This window comes from Cebus imitator, unplaced genomic scaffold, assembly GCF_001604975.1.
Source record: "Cebus imitator isolate Cc_AM_T3 unplaced genomic scaffold, Cebus_imitator-1.0 Scaffold124, whole genome shotgun sequence".
NCBI lineage: Eukaryota > Metazoa > Chordata > Mammalia > Primates > Cebidae > Cebus > Cebus imitator.
In genome coordinates, this window is record NW_016107439.1 from 4,462,863 (window position 1) to 4,481,408 (window position 18,546).

An 18,546-nucleotide genomic window follows, 5' to 3' on the forward strand; every position below is an offset into this window, starting at 1 on the left:
AAAAAAAAAAAAAAAAAGATTGGCATTTGCCACCTTGCATACCAGTGATAACCTTATCTTTTTTTTTTTCTGAGATAGAGTCTCGCTCTGTCGCCCAGGCTGGAGTGCAATGGCAAGATCTCAGCTCACTGCCACCTCTGCCTCCTAGGTTCAAGTGATTCGCCTGCCTCAGTTTCCCGAGTAGCTAGGATTACAGGCATGAACCACCATACCCAGCTAATTTTTGTATTTTTAGTAGTGACGGGGTTTCACCATGTTGACCAGGCTAGTGTTGAACTACTGACCTCAGGTGATTCCCCCCATCTCGGCCTCCCAAAGTGCTGGGATTACAGGCATAATAAGTCACTACTCCTGGCAGCTAATGACCTTATCTTAAGTAGCCTTCACTAATTACCATATTATAAATTATAACCCCATCTCCTACTAGCATTCCTTATTTTCCCTTTCTGCTCTATTTTTCTTCATCAGACTTAGCCATCTGACATTGTTTTGTTTGTTTCTTTATTGTGTGTGTCCCATGGCCCACCTGTGATCTTTTGTCAGCTGTTTTTAACTGATTTGTTACCAGTGCTTGGATCATTTTCTAACATAGTATGACATTGTTATACAGTACTCCTGTTGAATTAACGAAGTGGTGTATTTGCATTACTTAACATATTACAAAACTTGTTGAAGGCAAGGATTGTATATTAGTATTTTTCCTCTTTCGTTTTGCTTTTTTTTAACTAACAATTTTGGTATTTGAAAAGATTTATGAAATTGTTTCAAAATATTTTCTTGGTATAATCTTTCAAGACAGGAATTTGGCAGAAGGCTTGAAAATATGCATCTTCTTTGACTCTGTGATTTCATTTTCAAGAAGTACCTAAGAAAATAAGTATATTCAAATATATAGTATTGTGTATAATAGGGAAAAATGCTATTAACTAAAATGTCAGTGAGAGTTTGGTTATATAGAATATACTTTATATATTGATTGAGCATGTAGTTAATCAAAATAATGTCACAGAAGTATATTTACATAGAGAGGTGAAAAATACATAAGTTTAAAAAGTAGTTACAAAATAAACATTTAATTTTAATAAATTAAAAGAGATCTATTCATGCATTTATGGTTCATGTGTATGAATTAAAGATATATAGGATATACAGTGTTTATTTTCATGTAGGATTAAAGGTGATTTTGATTTTATTTTCTTTCTATTTGAGTATCCATAAGTTATAAAATATGGCCCAATAAAATAATAACTTTTATCACAGGACTAATAATGTTAAAATGATCTGGTAATATGTTTTAATTTTAATCTAGTATTTTATTAATTGATATCAGTCCACAAAGACAGCACTAGTAATAAAAACCTTATGCCTACCATCTCCCTAATTAGCATTAGGCCAGGCGCGATGGCTAATGCCTGTAATCCCAGCACTTTGAAAGGCTGAGGCAGGTGGATCATCTGAGCTCATCCTGGGCAACATGGCGAAACCTCATCTCTACCAAAAATGCAAAAAATTTGCTGGGCATGGTGGCACACACCTATAGTCCTAGCTACTCTGGAGGCTGAGGTGAGAGGATCCCTTGAGCCGGAGAGGTGGAGGTTGCAGTGAGCCAAGATCGTGCCACTTGCACTCCAGCCTGGGTGACAGAGTGACACTTTGTCTCAAAAACAAAAGAAAGAAAAATTTAGCATTAGTTAAAACAAACTTTTAAAAGCATGTGCTATTCATATCTGTCTGTTTTTTTCTTTTGTTTTCCTTAGTAGCCCCATCAATGCTAAGAAAGTAAACACCACCACAAGCAGTGACTCATACATTGGCCTGTGGAGAAACTATCTGATCCTTTGCTGCAGTGCAGCAACATCGTCATCTTCCACATCTGCAGGTTCTGTGAGATGTTCTCCTCCTGAGACGCTGGCGTCTACCCCAGATAGCGGCTATAGCATTGATTCTAAAGTAAGTTTCTCAGATCCACTGTGGGATCTATGAAATCTGAGTGGCCCCATAAAAATAAGGTTTTAAAATTTCTTTTTATGGACTATAAAGTAACTCGGTTGAAAGTGTATTACTTACTTGCAAAAAAGGAAAATACCTCAAGGAAGCCAAATCATTGTTTTTATGGATTCCTAGTTAGAATCAATAAGGCATACATAGTTTTCCATTGGAAAGAAATACCCATGCTCATTCAGTTCATCATTCTGAATATTATTAGAGAAATTGTCATACCTGTTTTCCCTTATTCCAGTTCCTATAGTTCTCACACTTCTCCAAACCCAAAAGGAATCATTTAAATAATGAAACACCTTTCTAGAATTTCCCTAAATCATGTAGTGATCTAAAGGGTACTTGGTAAGAGCAGTGGTTTAGTTTTCATGAAACTGACAAAACTGAAGACCAGAATGTCTGACTTTAACACTGGTGACTATTTTAGAAGTCATTTTGTTTTCTTCATGTTCATGAATCAAAAGGTACAGAGTATCTGATGAAGAGAATCAGCCTATTATGTGATAGTGAATGTCTGTAAGAAATCAGGAGTCCCAAGTTCTGTTAATGAACTTGCATTAAGCCATTGGACAAGTTATTTAACTTTTTATGTACACCACAGGTGAAATTTCGGGTATCATTCATAGTAAAGTTTCACCTGTCAATTTATCATTGACCTAAGACTACTGAAATCTCAGATTATCTAATTGGACATAGTATCATTAGTGGCTGTTAAAAATATATTTTTTTTTCCAGATTATTGGAATCCCATCCCCTTCATCCTTGTTTAAGCACATAGTTCCAATGATGCGCTCTGAGAGCATGGAAATCACAGAATCCCTTGTTCTAGGTCTTGGCAGAACCAACCCAGGAGCTTTTAGGTAACTATGTTCTTAGGTTTTTTATATGCATTAAAAGAATAAATGTGCTACTTAGAAGGTGTGGTTGGATCAAGCAGAGTACCTACTGGGATAGTCACATAACAGGCCTGACTTTTACCAGTTAACTAGCCATGTAACATTTAACAAGTCATTTATTGGAAGTTTTATTTCCTCATTTTGATTGCGCAGATTAAAACTTACCTATATGTTCTAGAAATAATGAAATGCCATATAAATCTTAAATATTTTCCTACTCTATTTATTTATATAGTCATTCTGTTAATGTGTAATCTTGGCCTAGTAGTTAAAACTCTGGCTTTCCCTCTTCTTATCCAAGAGAATTAGAATATCTTTCAAAAAGCATTTACATAGATGTTTGATATCATTCATGTTTTTTTGTATTAATGAAGCAAATTCTTCTGTTTTGGCTGAGATTCTGCCCTGTTGCCTTCTGGGCCCTGAGTTTATTCTTTTGAGAATTTCCTTGATTAACATGAAATGGTATTTGATGTTTTGTCTCCATGATAACCAAAGAATACGTTAATACTCTGATTTCTCTTCAGATTCTATAAATCTTTTGCCTTTTGCTAAAGATTTTCATGGAGAGGAACATTTCATTAAAATAAATAAAAAAGAATACATTAATAAATTGTAATTATAGGTATGGGATAGCATTCCTTGTAAATAAAGTTTTGGAAAAGGATTTTATGACAGATAAATACACTTATGTGCTCACTTTGGCAGCACATATACTAAAATTGGAATGACAGATAAATACACTTTTGTACTAATTGAAAAAAATAGGATGTAAAAGTGATCTCAACTTAAAATAATTAAATTCTCATAATTAGAAACAGTTTGGAGGCAGATACTTTTAAACATCAGCAGTTTTTGATACATGATTAAATTGTGGCTGATTTTTTTGTTTGTTTTGTGTTTTTTCAAAATTTCCCAATCTTAAAATAAGCATATTTTCCATTTAAAATCAAAATATAAATAAAGCAAAATTTGTCATTTTTACAAAGTTTATACCCTTTGACCCATTAATTTCATTTGTAAAGTTAATCCTAAGGAGATAGTCAGAAATGAAGACATTGAAAATGTACAAAGTTGTTTACTGAGACAATATTTTTAGTAAGAGAAAATTAGATAAAATTTAATGATTCATTAATAAATGAAAATGTCTAGGAAAATTAATAGTATCCCACCCTATGTTCGAATATCATGAATTAATTATTGGCATATAAAATTAACTATGTTAGTGTAGGAAGAGAGAAAAGGATACCATTTTATATAAAGTAGTTTCAACTAAGTAAGACATATGTGGATTGCAAACTGATTGAATAAAAATATTGGTAGTATTTATCCCTAGAAATTAAATTAAGGGGCCGATATAATTTTTTTTTCTGGTTTCCAAATATAATGTGTTATAAGCAAAATAAAACAATAGACACTGTGTTTAAAACAGTTGAATTCAAATTAAAACTTGTCAGTTTACATCATGTTTTTGCATATTTGCACGTCAGATTATATCTGTGTGTCTATTAATAGAATATGTACCATTTTTCTTCTAGGGAACTAATAGAGGAATTACATCCCATAATTAAAGAAGCACTCGAAAGAAGGCCAGAGGTGAGCTGTGTTCTGTAGTCTCTGTTAGTGAACTTATTTTTCTGCTATATTTACATGTTATACGAAAAGTTAGAAATTCAAGAGAGATTATCTAGTGCATTCTCCTATTTAAGATACAGACACTTCCCCTCCCCCCAGAAAATTTTATGCAGAAACCAATTATGTAAAATGGATGAAAAATTGCTGTAGCTTAAGTGAGGGTAGAAAATAGGGTCTAGATTGGGGTTGGCAAACTTTTTCTGTAAAGGACCAGATGGTAAATATTTTCAGCTTTACAGGCCATAGTATCTGTTGCAGCTACTCAGCTCCACCTTTGTAGCATGAAAGCATTCATAGACAACGTAAAAAATGGAGTGTGGCTGTTTTCCAGTAAAACCTTATTTGCAGTGACAGGTAGCAGTGGGCCAGATTTGGCCCATGGGCTGTAGCTTCACAGGCCTGAGTCTAGATTCCCAAACCTGTAGGTTCTGAGTAACTTTCAGAAACTATAGGTCTAGTGAGACAGATGGTTATGAAAACCTTAATTCTGACAATTTCTTGTGCACTCAAAATCATAGAGAAGGGAATCTAAGAACTACAGAGAAGAAAGCCTGGGATTCTCGCTGCAGGGTGTTAGGGATTCTTTATTATTCCATAATAACAGATGAAGTGCTGATACTTGAGATTAATTTTGAAGCACGTTTCCCCGTGGACAAGCAAGGGAAAGGTATTCTAGGCGAAGAACAGCATTTGCAAACTTCACAAAGAATTTTGAAATTGCAAATTTTTCTGTATAATTGTATTATGGGGGAAGTGATTGAATATTAGGCTGGGTAGCAAGATGAGAACTATCTCACAAAAAACTACTAGTTTTAGCTTTAACCAGTAGACCAGTAGTTCCTGTGCGTGTGGCATCTGAGAATCACCTGGGGAACTTGCTAAAAATTTTAGACTCATGGGCCTATTGAATGAAAATCCACAGAGTAGGGTCCAGAAGTCTATTTTTGTAAAGCATCTTAGATGAGTCTGCTGTAGAACATTTGAGAATCAGTGCTGTTAATGTTGGGGATCCCCTGAGGAGATGGTGACAATCGCTTTAGCTTAGGGACTTTGAAACATCATCTGGAGTTCCTTACTCTCCTTTAATTCAGCACTGTAGGGTCATGATAGTATTCCCATTTTGTCATTGATTTGATTTTCATTTCAGATTGATCAGTTTGGTTACAGTGCTGGATGACTTATTAGAGAAATGTGAGATTGAAACAAAACAAAATAGCAGTATTTTTTATTCTGAATTTCAGAAGGAAAGTTACTAAACGCTACAGTGATGTGCCTTGAATGTGAGTTACAGTGTAAGAGCTTTATACTCACACTCTTTCTGTGAAGACAAAATGAAAACAGGCCAACCAAACTGCAAAAACCAGTTTTAGAAATCTTCAAAGACTGATAAGAAATCGTCCTGTTCCAAATGAATTGCTGTCAACTTTAGAAAGAACCCAGAGAAAAGTAAATGTAATTGATTGGTCGTCAGTAAATTATCATGCATGTGGAAGGCAGAAAAATTGAGTTATTGACAGGAAAGTGGAAGACTAGTAAATATGTTAATTGCTCAGTAATGTGAAAATTATATCACAAGTGAAATAATGAGCTATAATAGAAGGTGATATAGCTGATCAGTATCTTACATGACTTTCTGCTATAAGCAGAATCAAGTTGAATATTACAGTTATTCTTCTAGGCATTATTCTAGTTCTTTGGCTCAAGTAATACAAATATATTTATTCATATCATAATGAGTAAAGGAGTTTTTCTTGTTTTTGTTTTTATTTTTTGCGCCAAAATTGTTAACTGGAAAACTGTGGCATGAGCAAAGTCTTAACTCCTTTTTAGGACTGTTTTCCCTACACTTCTGTCATGTATTTGGAAAGGTGTTAGGGATTCTTTATTATTCCATGATAACAGTTTACTAATTGCTTCAATTCCAAAACTGTCTGATTAGCAAATAACCTAAAAATATAGTATTTTACTTCCCCTGACACAAAGGGGCTGTCACCATGTAAGATGCCATGTGACTTTATTTGGCTCATGCATTTCAAACTGTTCACACATATCTTTGAGGCAGTAGCTGCGGGACGACCCACAGTCTACACTGTGTAAGCAAAATAACTTTGATGAGCCAAAAAGCTCTCTTTAAGACATTCACACTATTCTTTCCAAGTTACATGAGCAAGATTTTAATTAACATCATTGTGTCTTTGGAATAGAATATGAAACGGCGCAGGCGTCGAGACATTTTACGAGTACAACTGGTACGAATATTTGAACTGCTGGCAGATGCTGGTGTCATTAGTCACAGGTCAGTATTGGATTCAGATTGTTAAAACTTTGGAATGATCCTAGAGAACATAATCTCTTTTTACTCATGAAACGTGCAAAAACAGAAAAGCACCATTGCAACAAGAAAACTTGTATGTATCACTATAAAAATTATTTAACAAATATGTATTCAGTACATTAACCAATAGCTAAAAACAAATTGAAAAATCTCCCACCAGAACTGGATTGCCTCAGGCAAAAAATGGATAGAATGTTTCTATGATTTTGATATTTGTTGGAACTTAGTTATCTTGGCAAGTGGACAGTAGTGGCCTTTTCTTCACAGATTTTCCTGTTTCTTACCTCATTTTAAAGATGTGTTTCTTCTGAGGAACATCTTATTATTGAAAAAATAATATATTCACAGGCTAAACATTGTAAGGTTTACAAATTTATTCCAGTGAACCTTTTATCTATCCTGCCAGGAAAAATTATGAAATCTACTAACATAATTCATAACTGTTTTCTGTCATTCACAAATAAAACCATGAAACCTGGAGTTATTGCTGCAGTAAAGGCATCTTCACACTAAGCCCAGCCCCTTGAGGAAAATTCCATCAACTGTATGTTGAAAAGTAACTATTTCCTTAGGAGGATAACGGTGTTACCTGACCATTGAAGGAGAAAGATAATAGATCTGACATATCCAAAAAAGGTCACTGAAAAGATACCTTAAGAAAAAAGAAAGTGGGCAAGGTAATCCCAACATTTTGGGAGGCTGAGATGGGTGGTTGAGCCCAGGGGTTGGAAACCAGCCTAGGCAACATAGCAAAATCCCATCTCTATAAAAAATGCAAAAAATCATCCAGGAATATGGCAGACACTGGTAATCCCAGATACCTGGAAGGCTGAGGTGGAAGAATCGCTTGAGCCCAGGACCTTTAAGTTGCAGAGAGCCTTGATCATGCCACTGGACTCCAGCCTGGGTGAAGAGTGAAGAGCGAGACTCCGTCCTGAAACAAAAAAGGAAAAAAAGAAGTATTAATAATCAAACAAGTGTAGTAACTATGAAAACTATACAACATTGTTCCTTTAGCATTTCTCCTGACTCTTTTACCTAACACTTTTCATATATAGCATTGAATGCTTTTGACAAATGCTTTCAAAATAGAGCTTTTTTTTATTATTATACTTTGGGCTCTGGGGTACATGTGCACATCCTACATTCTGCAAGATTGTTTCATAGGCAAAATAGAGCTTTAGTCAGAGTATCTAAACCATTGATTTACTTTTCTTTCCTAGTAAAAAGCAAATTAAAAAAAAAGAAATATTTGTCGGGCCCAGTGGCTCATGCCTGTAATCTCAACACTTTGGGAGGCCAAGGCAGGTGGATCACCTGAGGTCAGGAGTTCGAGACCAGCCTGGCCAACATGGCGAAACCCTGTCTCTACTAAAAATACAAAACAGCCACGCATGGTGGCACACACCTGTAGTCCCAGCTATTCAGGAGGCTGAGGCAGGAGAATCGCTTGAACCCGGGAGCCAGAGGTTGCTGTGAGCTGAGATTGTGCCATTGCACTCCAGCCTGGGCAACAAAAGTGAAACTTACACTCAAAAAACAAAAAAAGATTCTCTTCTTTCCTCCACAGAAATAAGAGTTAAAGTTAGGAAAAGTAAAATTGAAACTTGTGGACTAGATGCAAAATATTAACAACCTGATACACATCTAAATTTTTTTTTGATTACTTTAATTATAATGTTAATAGAAGAATCTTTGAATTCTTCAAATGTTTCTATTTTGAGTGTGCAAAATGTTGCTATATTTAAAATTAATTATAAAAAATACTGTTAAGCAATAATGACTTCTGATCACAGTTGTGTATTTTGTTTTGAAGTATTTTAAAAAAGAGATATTAATAGAAAATTATTGCTCTTCTGGATTTTTTAATTTCCATGGCTAAGGAAAAAATGAATTCCAAATGCCAAGGAAACAGGGATCTTTTGTTTTTCACCTAGTGAATTTCATGGGCCTGACACATAGGAGATAATGGATATTTGTTAAATGAATGAAGGTTTTATTCTGGTGCAGGTTGTAGTCCACTAAGTCAGTTTCCCATCCACTAATAGGTCATGATCCAGAGCTTGAAAAACACATTCATTCAATAAATATTTATTGTTGTAGACTGATATAGTAAATATACTGTAGCCTCATAGCAACGTTTTACTCTTGTTTTCATGAGTTTAGGGTATTTATTCCAAAGCTACTCGTAACTAATAAAAAAAATTTTTTTTTACCTTTAAAATAATACATATTAGAAGTACTTTCAAACATAACAAGAAAAAAGCTGACCTAAATAAATGCAAATGTAATAGCTAATCATTTATATAACACTTACTGTTTAGTAGGCCTTTTCATATGTTGCAATTCATTTATATCCTTACCAAACACTCTAAGGTACATACTGGATACATGCTTAATGATTGGTGAAACAAGACAGGAATCCAGGACTTCTGACTAACCAGATACCCCTCTATCAGTCAGTCATTGGTTTCCAGGCACAGACATAGATCCCTTGCCTCAAAGAAAATCTCATTGCAGATATTTTTCTTTCTTGAGACAGGCTCTTGCTCTGTCACCAAGGCAGGAATGCAGTGACTAGATCACAGTTCTCCCAGGTGCAAACAATCCTCCTGCCTCAGCCTCCCGAGTAGCTGGGACTACAGGCACACACCACGAAGCCTGGCAAATTTTTTGTAGAGATGGGGTTTCACCATGTTGCACAGGCCGGTGTCAATCTTTTGGACTCAGTGATCCACCCACCTTGGCCTCCCCAAGTGCTGACATTACAGGTGTGAGCCACCGCTTCCAGCGCATTGCAGATATTCTTAAAGGCAATTCCATAGGTCTAGAAAGAGGGTTCAAAACCCAGTACTCTACCCTATTCTTACCAGAATTCTCTTAGATTTATTTTTATTTATTTATTTATTTATTTATTTTTGAGATGTAGTCTTGCTCTGTCCCCAGGCTGGAGTACAGTGGCACCATCTCATCTCACTGCAGCCTCTACCTCTTAGGTTCAAGCGATTCTCCTGCCTCAACCTCCCCAGTAGCTGAGACTACAGGTGCATGCCACCACACCCAGCTAATTTTTGTATTTTTAGTAGAGATGGGCCATTTACCATGTTGGCCAGGCTGGTCTCGATCTCTTGACCTCAGCCTCCCAAAGTGCTGGGGTTATAGGCATGAGCCACCATGCCTGGCCAAATTCGCTTAGATTTTTGTATCCCTGATAATACCTCTCCCAGAATCTTACTGAGAATAAGTGGCTAATAGATGTTTAATTTTGCTGAATGCATAATATGAGTAGACATGGCAACTATGAATAAATAGAACTAGTCTTTCCTCTTTCTACCTTCCTAAACTGATCCTCCCCATTTCATATGCCTCCCGGTCTCTTTATTTAGAAAGCTCTATGTTTCAACATTTAGCACTCACTTGATTAAAGCTAGATATGGAGTTGAATAATATAAATTGCAATAGCAGTTCCTAGATTAAGAAGCACCATTTTCATATTAAAATAAGCAAAATCATGTTGATTTAATTTTCATATATTAAGTTGCATGCTACCATGACAGTGCAAAATTAACATGTATTATTCTGATTTTGAGTATTAAGAATTTTTTAGTTAAATTATAATTTAAAGTCCCATTTTCTTTATCATTTGTTTTCTTCAATATTTTCAGTGCAAGTGGTGGCCTTGATAATGAAACACATTTTCTCAACAACACATTATTGGAGTATGTAGATTTAACTAGACAACTCCTGGAAGCAGAAAATGAAAAAGACTCTGACACACTGAAGGATATACGATGCCATTTTAGTGCCTTAGTGGCGAATATTATTCAGAATGTTCCAGGTATTATTTTCAGTTTCTTAAAGCATTAGTGAGTATTAAGGAATCGTCGTATTATTTCTTTCCTTGAGGTTTAATAATCTAAGTTGATAAAGTAACTTGTGAACATACTGGAAAAATATGTCAACATAACATGGATGGCTGGAGTTTGTTTTCCTTTTGAATTATTGTCAATTATTACAAATAAAAAAGCAACCCAGCATAGAATTTCAACAATAATGAGGATACTGACACAAGAACCTGGAGAAATCAATAGAGTAAGCATTTTAGACAAGCTTGTTTTAGATGCAGTAAGCAGAGTGTAATGTTTCAAATGATAATTGAGAATAAAATTAAGAAGATACTTTTGAATAATGGGAAAAGAGCATAGGTCATATATACAAAATGTAACAAGAATATAATGCTATTGATTTACCAGATATGTTCCAATTATTGAGTAGATTCTATATTGACAGGTACTGGTTAAGCTACTAGGAAGATTAATATACACAATTACATTTTTAAAAGTTGAATTCTTGGCCAGGCGTGGTGGCTCACACCTGTAATCCCAGCACTTTGGGAGGCTGAGGTGGGCGAATCATAAGGTCAAGAGATCGAGACCATCCTGGCCAACACAGTGAAACCCTGTCTCTACTAAAAAATACAAAAATTATCTGGGTGTGGTGGCACGTGCCTGTAGTCCCAGCTATTCGGGAGGCTGAGGCAGGAGAATTGCTTGAACCCGGGAAGTGGAGGTTGCAGTGAGCCGAGATTGCGCCACTACACTCTAGCCTGGCGCCTGGCAACAGAGCAAGACTCTCTCTCCAAAAAAAAAAAAGTTAAATTCTTTATAAATATAGGAAGTAATGTGACTCTAGCCTTTGGCTTATAGTATAAATACAAATGTTTCTTTTTCTCCCTGAAAAATTAAAGTTGCATTGTTACTTTGAATAGTATGTACAGACAGTTGATGTCTAAAGAACATGGGTTGTATTTTATAACAGGGTCATTAAGCACTAAGTACATATGTCAATTTCAAGTGTAGGAGCCTTGTTTTGATCTTTGGGGAAAAATGACACTATTAAAGAAAAAGAGCGTATTTTTTCAAAAATTTCTGATCTGAAGCTCACTAATGTAAAGATATGGTTTAGTCTGTTACCAAACACTTTTTTACAACTTCCACATTGGTTTATTGTGATACTGCTGAGTTACTTCAAGAAGGATAGATATAGAGAAATTATATGGTAGAATTTCAAAATAGGTGAAGAAAGTCCTTGGAGATCATTGAAACCAGTGGTTTTCAAACTTTGCTATTTCTGAAAGCCCTGAGGTTCTCTGGTGCCATCAGCAGAAGGCAGCAGAATGTGTTTGGACACCAGGCCTCAACTCTCCTTCTACCTATTTCATATATTAAGATTACTTGTAAGCCTCTTTTAGCAGAAAAAGGCTTTCCTGCTGAAAACAAAAACAAAAAAGTTTAAAAACACGTATCTCAGTCAAAGCCCTTACTTACCAATGAACCAAGATACAGAGGTGAGTCTATGTTAAAATCTTGGCCAATCTTGCCATATAGCCAGTGATAGCCCAGGGAGAAACGGGCTCGTGGCCTCACCTCTATGCCAGCCTCCATGTGCCATTGAACCTGTCATGGAATTTCTGCTTGTGGAGAAGCTCTGTGTCATGTAATGCTGCAACAGGGTGACACAGACTGCAACTCTGTTTCTGTGATTTGCATGTATATATATAAATACACACACACACACACACACACACATAAATGATCCCTGCTATGGCAGAGGTTTTGGTAGTTTGAAATGAAAACTTTTGCTTTCTTTTTTACAGTGTTATACATTCAGTAACATGTTAGCATAAAAGTTAAAGCAAAAAGAAATGGAAATAAACATTTTCTTTCTTTTTTTGACTTGCAGTGCACCAGAGAAGAAGTATTTTTCCTCAACAGAGCCTTCGTCACAGTCTGTTTATGCTGTTCAGTCACTGGGCAGGTCCTTTCAGCATCATGTTTACGCCCTTGGACAGATACAGTGATAGAAATATGCAGATTAATAGACATCAATACTGTGCATTAAAGGTATTTACTTAGAAACCTGATTTCTTTTTTCTTAGGAGCAGAGTTAAATATTTTTATGTTCAGTCACTAGTATCATAAAGAAGATAAGAATTTCTTCGAAGTATCAGAGAGTATTAGAATATATGTTTTTCTGCCATATTCAAAACTTATACCATAACTTTTACTTAAGTACATAAAATACACAATGAAAAAGAGTTCCAGAATCTACTCAAATTTGATCACCATTATCTTAAAGAACTAAGGACTACTTGAAAGAAGTGCCTTTTTTTTTCCCCTTAAGTACTTTTGCTTGATCTTTTTATCTTCCCTTCCAGTACTGTTCAAACTCCATGTCTTATTTGGTTTCATATTTACTTACCCGTAATAAATTTCTCAGTTTTAAAAAATAATTTGTAAAGAAAAAAATAAAAGTATTGTGACTAGATAAGTAATTTGCCTCTTCTCATTAAGCAACTAATATTTACCCTCTTAAACTTGTTAAATGTAATTTTAATATTATTATTTGAAGGCTATGTCTGCTGTACTATGTTGTGGCCCTGTTGCAGATAATGTAGGACTTTCATCAGATGGCTATTTGTACAAATGGCTGGATAACATTTTGGATTCTCTGGACAAAAAGGTAATTATGTCAGTTTCCTTAAGGGTTCATAATAAATTGTCACTGTATTATTGGCAGTAAATGTATGTTGCACTAAAAACAAGTCTTTTTAAAAATAAGATAGGTTAGGATTATATGCAAAAAGCATATTATGTAAAGTTAAATAGAATCCCATAATGTAAAAATGTTCTAATTCTTACGTATCATTAATTTGAATAATTTTAATTTCTCTTTAATAATTATAGGATTAACACAGGGATGTGTGTCTCTCAACAGGGTTCTAGGTCAATAAATAAGATATTAATATAGAATATATTGAGCTGCATGGAAGAAATCTGTTATTTGCTGTGTTTCATTTTACTTTTTTAACCACTTTCCAATTAATCATTCCTCCTTGCCCTCCACACTCTTTGCCTTCCTTACTCTCATATTGTACGTACACAGACTTCACGATTTAATAGGGCTTATATTTTTTCCCCTCAGAACAATTTTTCTATTGGGTCATCAAAAACAAGAATAAAGCTTGATAAAACTAATTGGAGAGGTTAATGACTCATTTTTCTGAAAGCACTTAATCACTATTCATATTCATTAACTGCCTTGAGGGCTCTGTTAGAAGTCAGAATTGCACTAGAGAGGCTTGTGTAAAAAGCAAGAGGCCAAATGCAATTCATCCGTGTGTTTTTTTTCTGCTGGCTGAATAAACTGAGAGGGAGGTGAACAAAAGGAGATGGAATTTCTCTATTAAATGCAGTAAATATATGCTCTATATTACTTTAGTAAGAACTGTAGGGAAATTGACAAAAAATATATAATATCTCTCTTGGGCAATTTTGCAACCTTTGCCTAGGTTCACCAGCTGGGCTGTGAAGCAGTTACGTTGTTGCTGGAGCTGAACCCTGATCAGAGCAACCTGATGTACTGGGCTGTGGACCGCTGCTACACGGGCTCCAGGAGGGTGGCGGCTGGCTGCTTTAAAGCCATTGCTAATGTTTTCCAGAACAGGTACATTAGATACAGATCTCTCTATCTTAGGGGTTTTTTTTCTTTGTTTCTTAAAGAAAAGTTTTTCTTTTGAATTCAAAAATATGAAGACACCAGTCTAGTTGTCCTTCAGTATCTGTGGGGGATTGGTTCTAGGACACCTCTCAGATCCCAAAATCCATGGATGCTCAAGTTGTCTGTAGAAAATGCAGTAGTATTTGTATTTATGCAAATCCTCCCATATACTTTTTTTTTTTTTTTTTAAACATGGTGTTGCTCTGTCACCCAGGCTAGGGTGCAGTGGCATGATCATAGTTCACTGTAACCTCAAACGCCCAGGATCAGGCAGTCCTCCCACCTCAACCTCCTGAGTAGCCAGGACTGTAGGCTCCCACTACCATGCCCGGCTAACTTTTAAATTCTTTGTAGAGACAGGGTCTCACTATGTATGTTGCCCAGGATGGTCTCAAACTCCTGGCCTCTCACCTTGGCTTCCCAAAGTGCTAGGATTACAGGCATGAGCTGCTGTACCTGGCCTTTCCCACGTATTTTTGATCCCCAGAAGGTTGACTGTATTTTCTTTTCTTAAATTCTAATGCAGCTGTGTCCAACCCTTTGAATGTGAGGCCTTTTTTGCTTATCTGTGGTGGTGGATATTACAAAACTTATGCATGGAGCTTATTATTATTATTATTATTTAGTTCATCAGCTGTTTTTAGTATATTTTATGTGTAGCACAAGACAGTTTTACTTCTTCCAGTGTGGCCCAGGGAAGCCAAAAGGTTGAACACCTGTGTTCTAACGGAATTTAACCAAAATAAGGATAATGATCACCATGCATCTGTTGTATTTATTGCCTTGAAAAAATCCAAGTCCGCTCATAGGCTTAGAATACATGTGCCTATAAGCCTTGCCCTTTGCGTATCAAATTTATTAAATGGTACAAAAGCCTTTAGACATTGTTATTTACCTAATATGTAAAATTTATTCCTAGGGATTATCAGTGTGACACAGTGATGCTTCTAAATCTGATACTGTTTAAAGCAGCTGATTCTTCTAGAAGTATCTATGAAGTTGCTATGCAACTTTTACAGGTTTGTAAACATGTTAATTTAAATATTTTTTACTCAGGATTTAATGAAGCTCAATAATTTAATCTTGCCATTAAAACATAGTATTTAGCTTTATTTATAATAATTGTGGTATCAAGTCTTATTAGAAATATAAGACAAAGATAATATAGATATTTAAATTTATAAATAATGCAAACTATTCCTAAGTGTTTTGTAGAAGGATTATGTATAATAATGTGTGTGTATGTACACAAAGGTACTTGTAAAGATGTGTCCATGTAAGTATTTTTGTTCAGCCCATGAGAACAATATGTGTCAGAATTTTTTTGGAGAGCCATGTGAAAAATAATTAGCTCTTTTTATCATATTCTCATGTAACTTTTCTTTATTGGATTCAGGATAAATAACTTAGAAAGTTAACTTACCAAACACAGATCTGTTATTAATATGCAGTATTTAACTAATACATAATAGAGTAAGATTCTTTCCTCTTAACCAAGGGCTAAGAAGAACAGGATTCAGGTAGATGCTTTTTCCAAAGGCTCTGAAGTGGTTCTGATGCCAGTAGGTCCATCTTAGGAATTATACCCTAATGCCTTGGTTAATTAAGAGGAAAGTTCAGCAGTATAGTTCTTTAAATAGTGTAATGTCAAAAGGATCTGCTTTAAGGGTTGTTGTCTTTTTTCACTTATATTATGCTACCATATTTTTGAGTGGGAAAAGTGGTAAATCTTTTTCAGGTAATTGTATATTAAGTTGCTGGAGTTATTTTCAGACTATGTTACTGATCTGGATCATTGGCATTCAATATGAGGAAAGTAAATTCTTTTAGTGAGAAAGGGTTTTTGTTTGTTTTGCTTCCTTTGGTTTTTGAGATAAGGTCTCATTCTGTCGCCCAGGCTAGAGTGCAGTGGCACAGTCACAGTTCACTGCAGCCTCTACCTCCTGAGCTCAGCAACCCTCCAATCTCAGCCCCCCGAGTAGCTAGGACCACAGGCACACACCACCACACCTGGCTAATTTTTAAATTTTTTGTAGAGATGAGGTTCTGCTATGTTGGGCAGGCTGGTCTCAAACTCCTGGCCTCAGGTGAACCTCCCACCTCTGCCCCCCAAAGTGTTGAAATTACAGGTGTAAGCCACTGCATTCAGCCTTGGGAGAAGAGTTCTTTAAAAAATATAAAATTTTGGTTAAACTTTAGAGGACCTATAAAATCTTAATCTAAGTTGATGGAATTACATTTCTGTAGATTCTGGAACCGAAGATGTTTCGCTATGCTCACAAATTGGAGGTTCAGAGAACAGATGGAGTACTCAGCCAGCTGTCTCCTCTACCACACCTGTATTCTGTTTCATATTATCAGTTGTCCGAGGAACTAGCAAGGGCGTATCCTGAGCTAACTCTTGCCATATTCTCAGGTATGATCAATGAACTGATTACTAGTTTCTCTTTGTTAATCATTTCTTCAAAAACAATTTTTAGAAAATTATAAACTTATTAAATTATAGGTTAAATCAAAACCAGACATGTCTTTACATAGGAAATATTTTTTTCTTCAATAAGAACTCTTAATTCTGATCTGTCACAATATTTAGGTTTTTCTATCAATGTTGCCCTTATAGGGTTTTATATCTGACCTTCCCTTCACTCCCTACTCCATCCAAAAAAAAAAAAGAAAAGAAAAGCAAGAAAAAAGTACAAGAGGGAGGACTTTTCATGTGTGACTTAAAAGTATTTCTTAGTAAACATAGAACTTGTTGAATACATTTTATCTTGTGTATTGGCATAACTTTAATAATAAAAATAGGCAAGGATAGATACAGGTCGTTTTCTGTGAGTGAAACCCCTAATCATAAGAGCAGGTGGTACAGTACCTTGAGCAAAAACTCTTTCTAGTCTCCCACATCTTGCTTGTCGCCTACCTCAAGATCTTGTTCCACTCTAACTACTGGATGTGCAGCAACACTTGGATCTGGGAGATTGCAGAGTTCTGCTGTGGGTCCTTTCCTTCATTTGGTCTCAAGAGACAGTGGCCTTAGCCTGCCTGGAATCTTTCCACAGCACCTATTTTAGCAGTAGAAATAATTTCTTTCCTATCCCTAATTGACCTGAGTGGGAGAAAAAAGCAACAACAACAACTTATATTCTCCTAACACTTAGTTCTTAAAAGCAGTTGACCTGTTTGGTTTCCCCTGGTAGTTGGCAGCAGTTATGCCCCCACATCCCTGACAGCCCTTCCAAGATGGATATGGGTAGTCATCAACACAAAATAGTGGCCACCGTGAACACAGATTTTTCAGATGCTGAGCTTCTGCTAGAGGCTTCTGCACAGAAAGCAGAGAGTCTAGCTAGGTCTCAGAGATCATGTAACTGTTTAGAATGTCATGTCATTGCCTAGGATGTCTGCTGGTACAGGTGTCGACTGTGCCTATACCTCCACCACCTTGTCCTCCTTCAGTTCTATCTTCAGACACTCTTGTCCTTAGCATTAGCTAATTTTAACTGCTTTGCTTAAGACAGTTCATTCTAAACCAAAACATAACCTGTCAACCTGACAAATTCCATAGCTAACCTGTGTTTTCACTTTCACTGTTTCCAAGGCAAGACAAACACAATATTCATTCAGGATTTTACTGCACAGCTACAGATATCAACATAAACTTTGCCACTTTAAAATTTGAGGGCCATGATTCTTTCTCCAGATTCAATCCAGTGATCTTTAAATGCTGTCAGCTCTGTGGCCCTTCCCATTCTGCTCCTCACATCCTTTCCCTCCTTCACCACTGCTCCTGACCTTTTCCCACCCCTGTGCCTTGCCGTATTCTCAGTCTTCATGCATGCCTTAGATCCCCCAAGATGGCCTTCACACTCCACTAGTGTCCATTTCCTTTCTGTAGCCTCACCAAGAGCCTTCTGACTGCTCAGTCTAGTCACTGGCTAATAGTCTTCAGTCTGTTTGCTACTTTCCACAGCAGTTGGTATTAGCCATTTTATATTTCTTTAAGTTCTGACCTCGCTTGATTTCCAAAAACTTAGTATTTCCTGCTTTTTCTTCCACCATTGAGTATTCCTTTTCTATCTCTTTGGGTAGTTGTTTTTTTTTTTTTTTTTTTTTTTTTTTTTT

At 35.9% G+C, this 18,546-nt stretch overlaps 1 protein-coding gene and 1 pseudogene across 1 annotated transcript in view; both read left to right on the forward strand.

Moving 5' to 3' along the window:
- FRYL (FRY like transcription coactivator) overlaps positions 1 to 18,546 on the forward strand; it is a 180,764-nt gene that overhangs the window by 98,209 nt on the left and 64,009 nt on the right. The window contains exons 22-31 of the mRNA XM_037742590.1: positions 1,758 to 1,950; positions 2,734 to 2,858; positions 4,433 to 4,490; positions 6,734 to 6,825; positions 10,530 to 10,702; positions 12,607 to 12,767; positions 13,276 to 13,386; positions 14,216 to 14,370; positions 15,344 to 15,443; positions 16,672 to 16,840. Coding sequence (XP_037598518.1) covers positions 1,758 to 1,950; positions 2,734 to 2,858; positions 4,433 to 4,490; positions 6,734 to 6,825; positions 10,530 to 10,702; positions 12,607 to 12,767; positions 13,276 to 13,386; positions 14,216 to 14,370; positions 15,344 to 15,443; positions 16,672 to 16,840 — 1,337 coding nt within the window. The remainder of the gene's footprint in view (positions 1 to 1,757; positions 1,951 to 2,733; positions 2,859 to 4,432; positions 4,491 to 6,733; positions 6,826 to 10,529; positions 10,703 to 12,606; positions 12,768 to 13,275; positions 13,387 to 14,215; positions 14,371 to 15,343; positions 15,444 to 16,671; positions 16,841 to 18,546) is intronic.
- On the forward strand, positions 3,408 to 3,475 carry LOC119472954 (annotated as a pseudogene).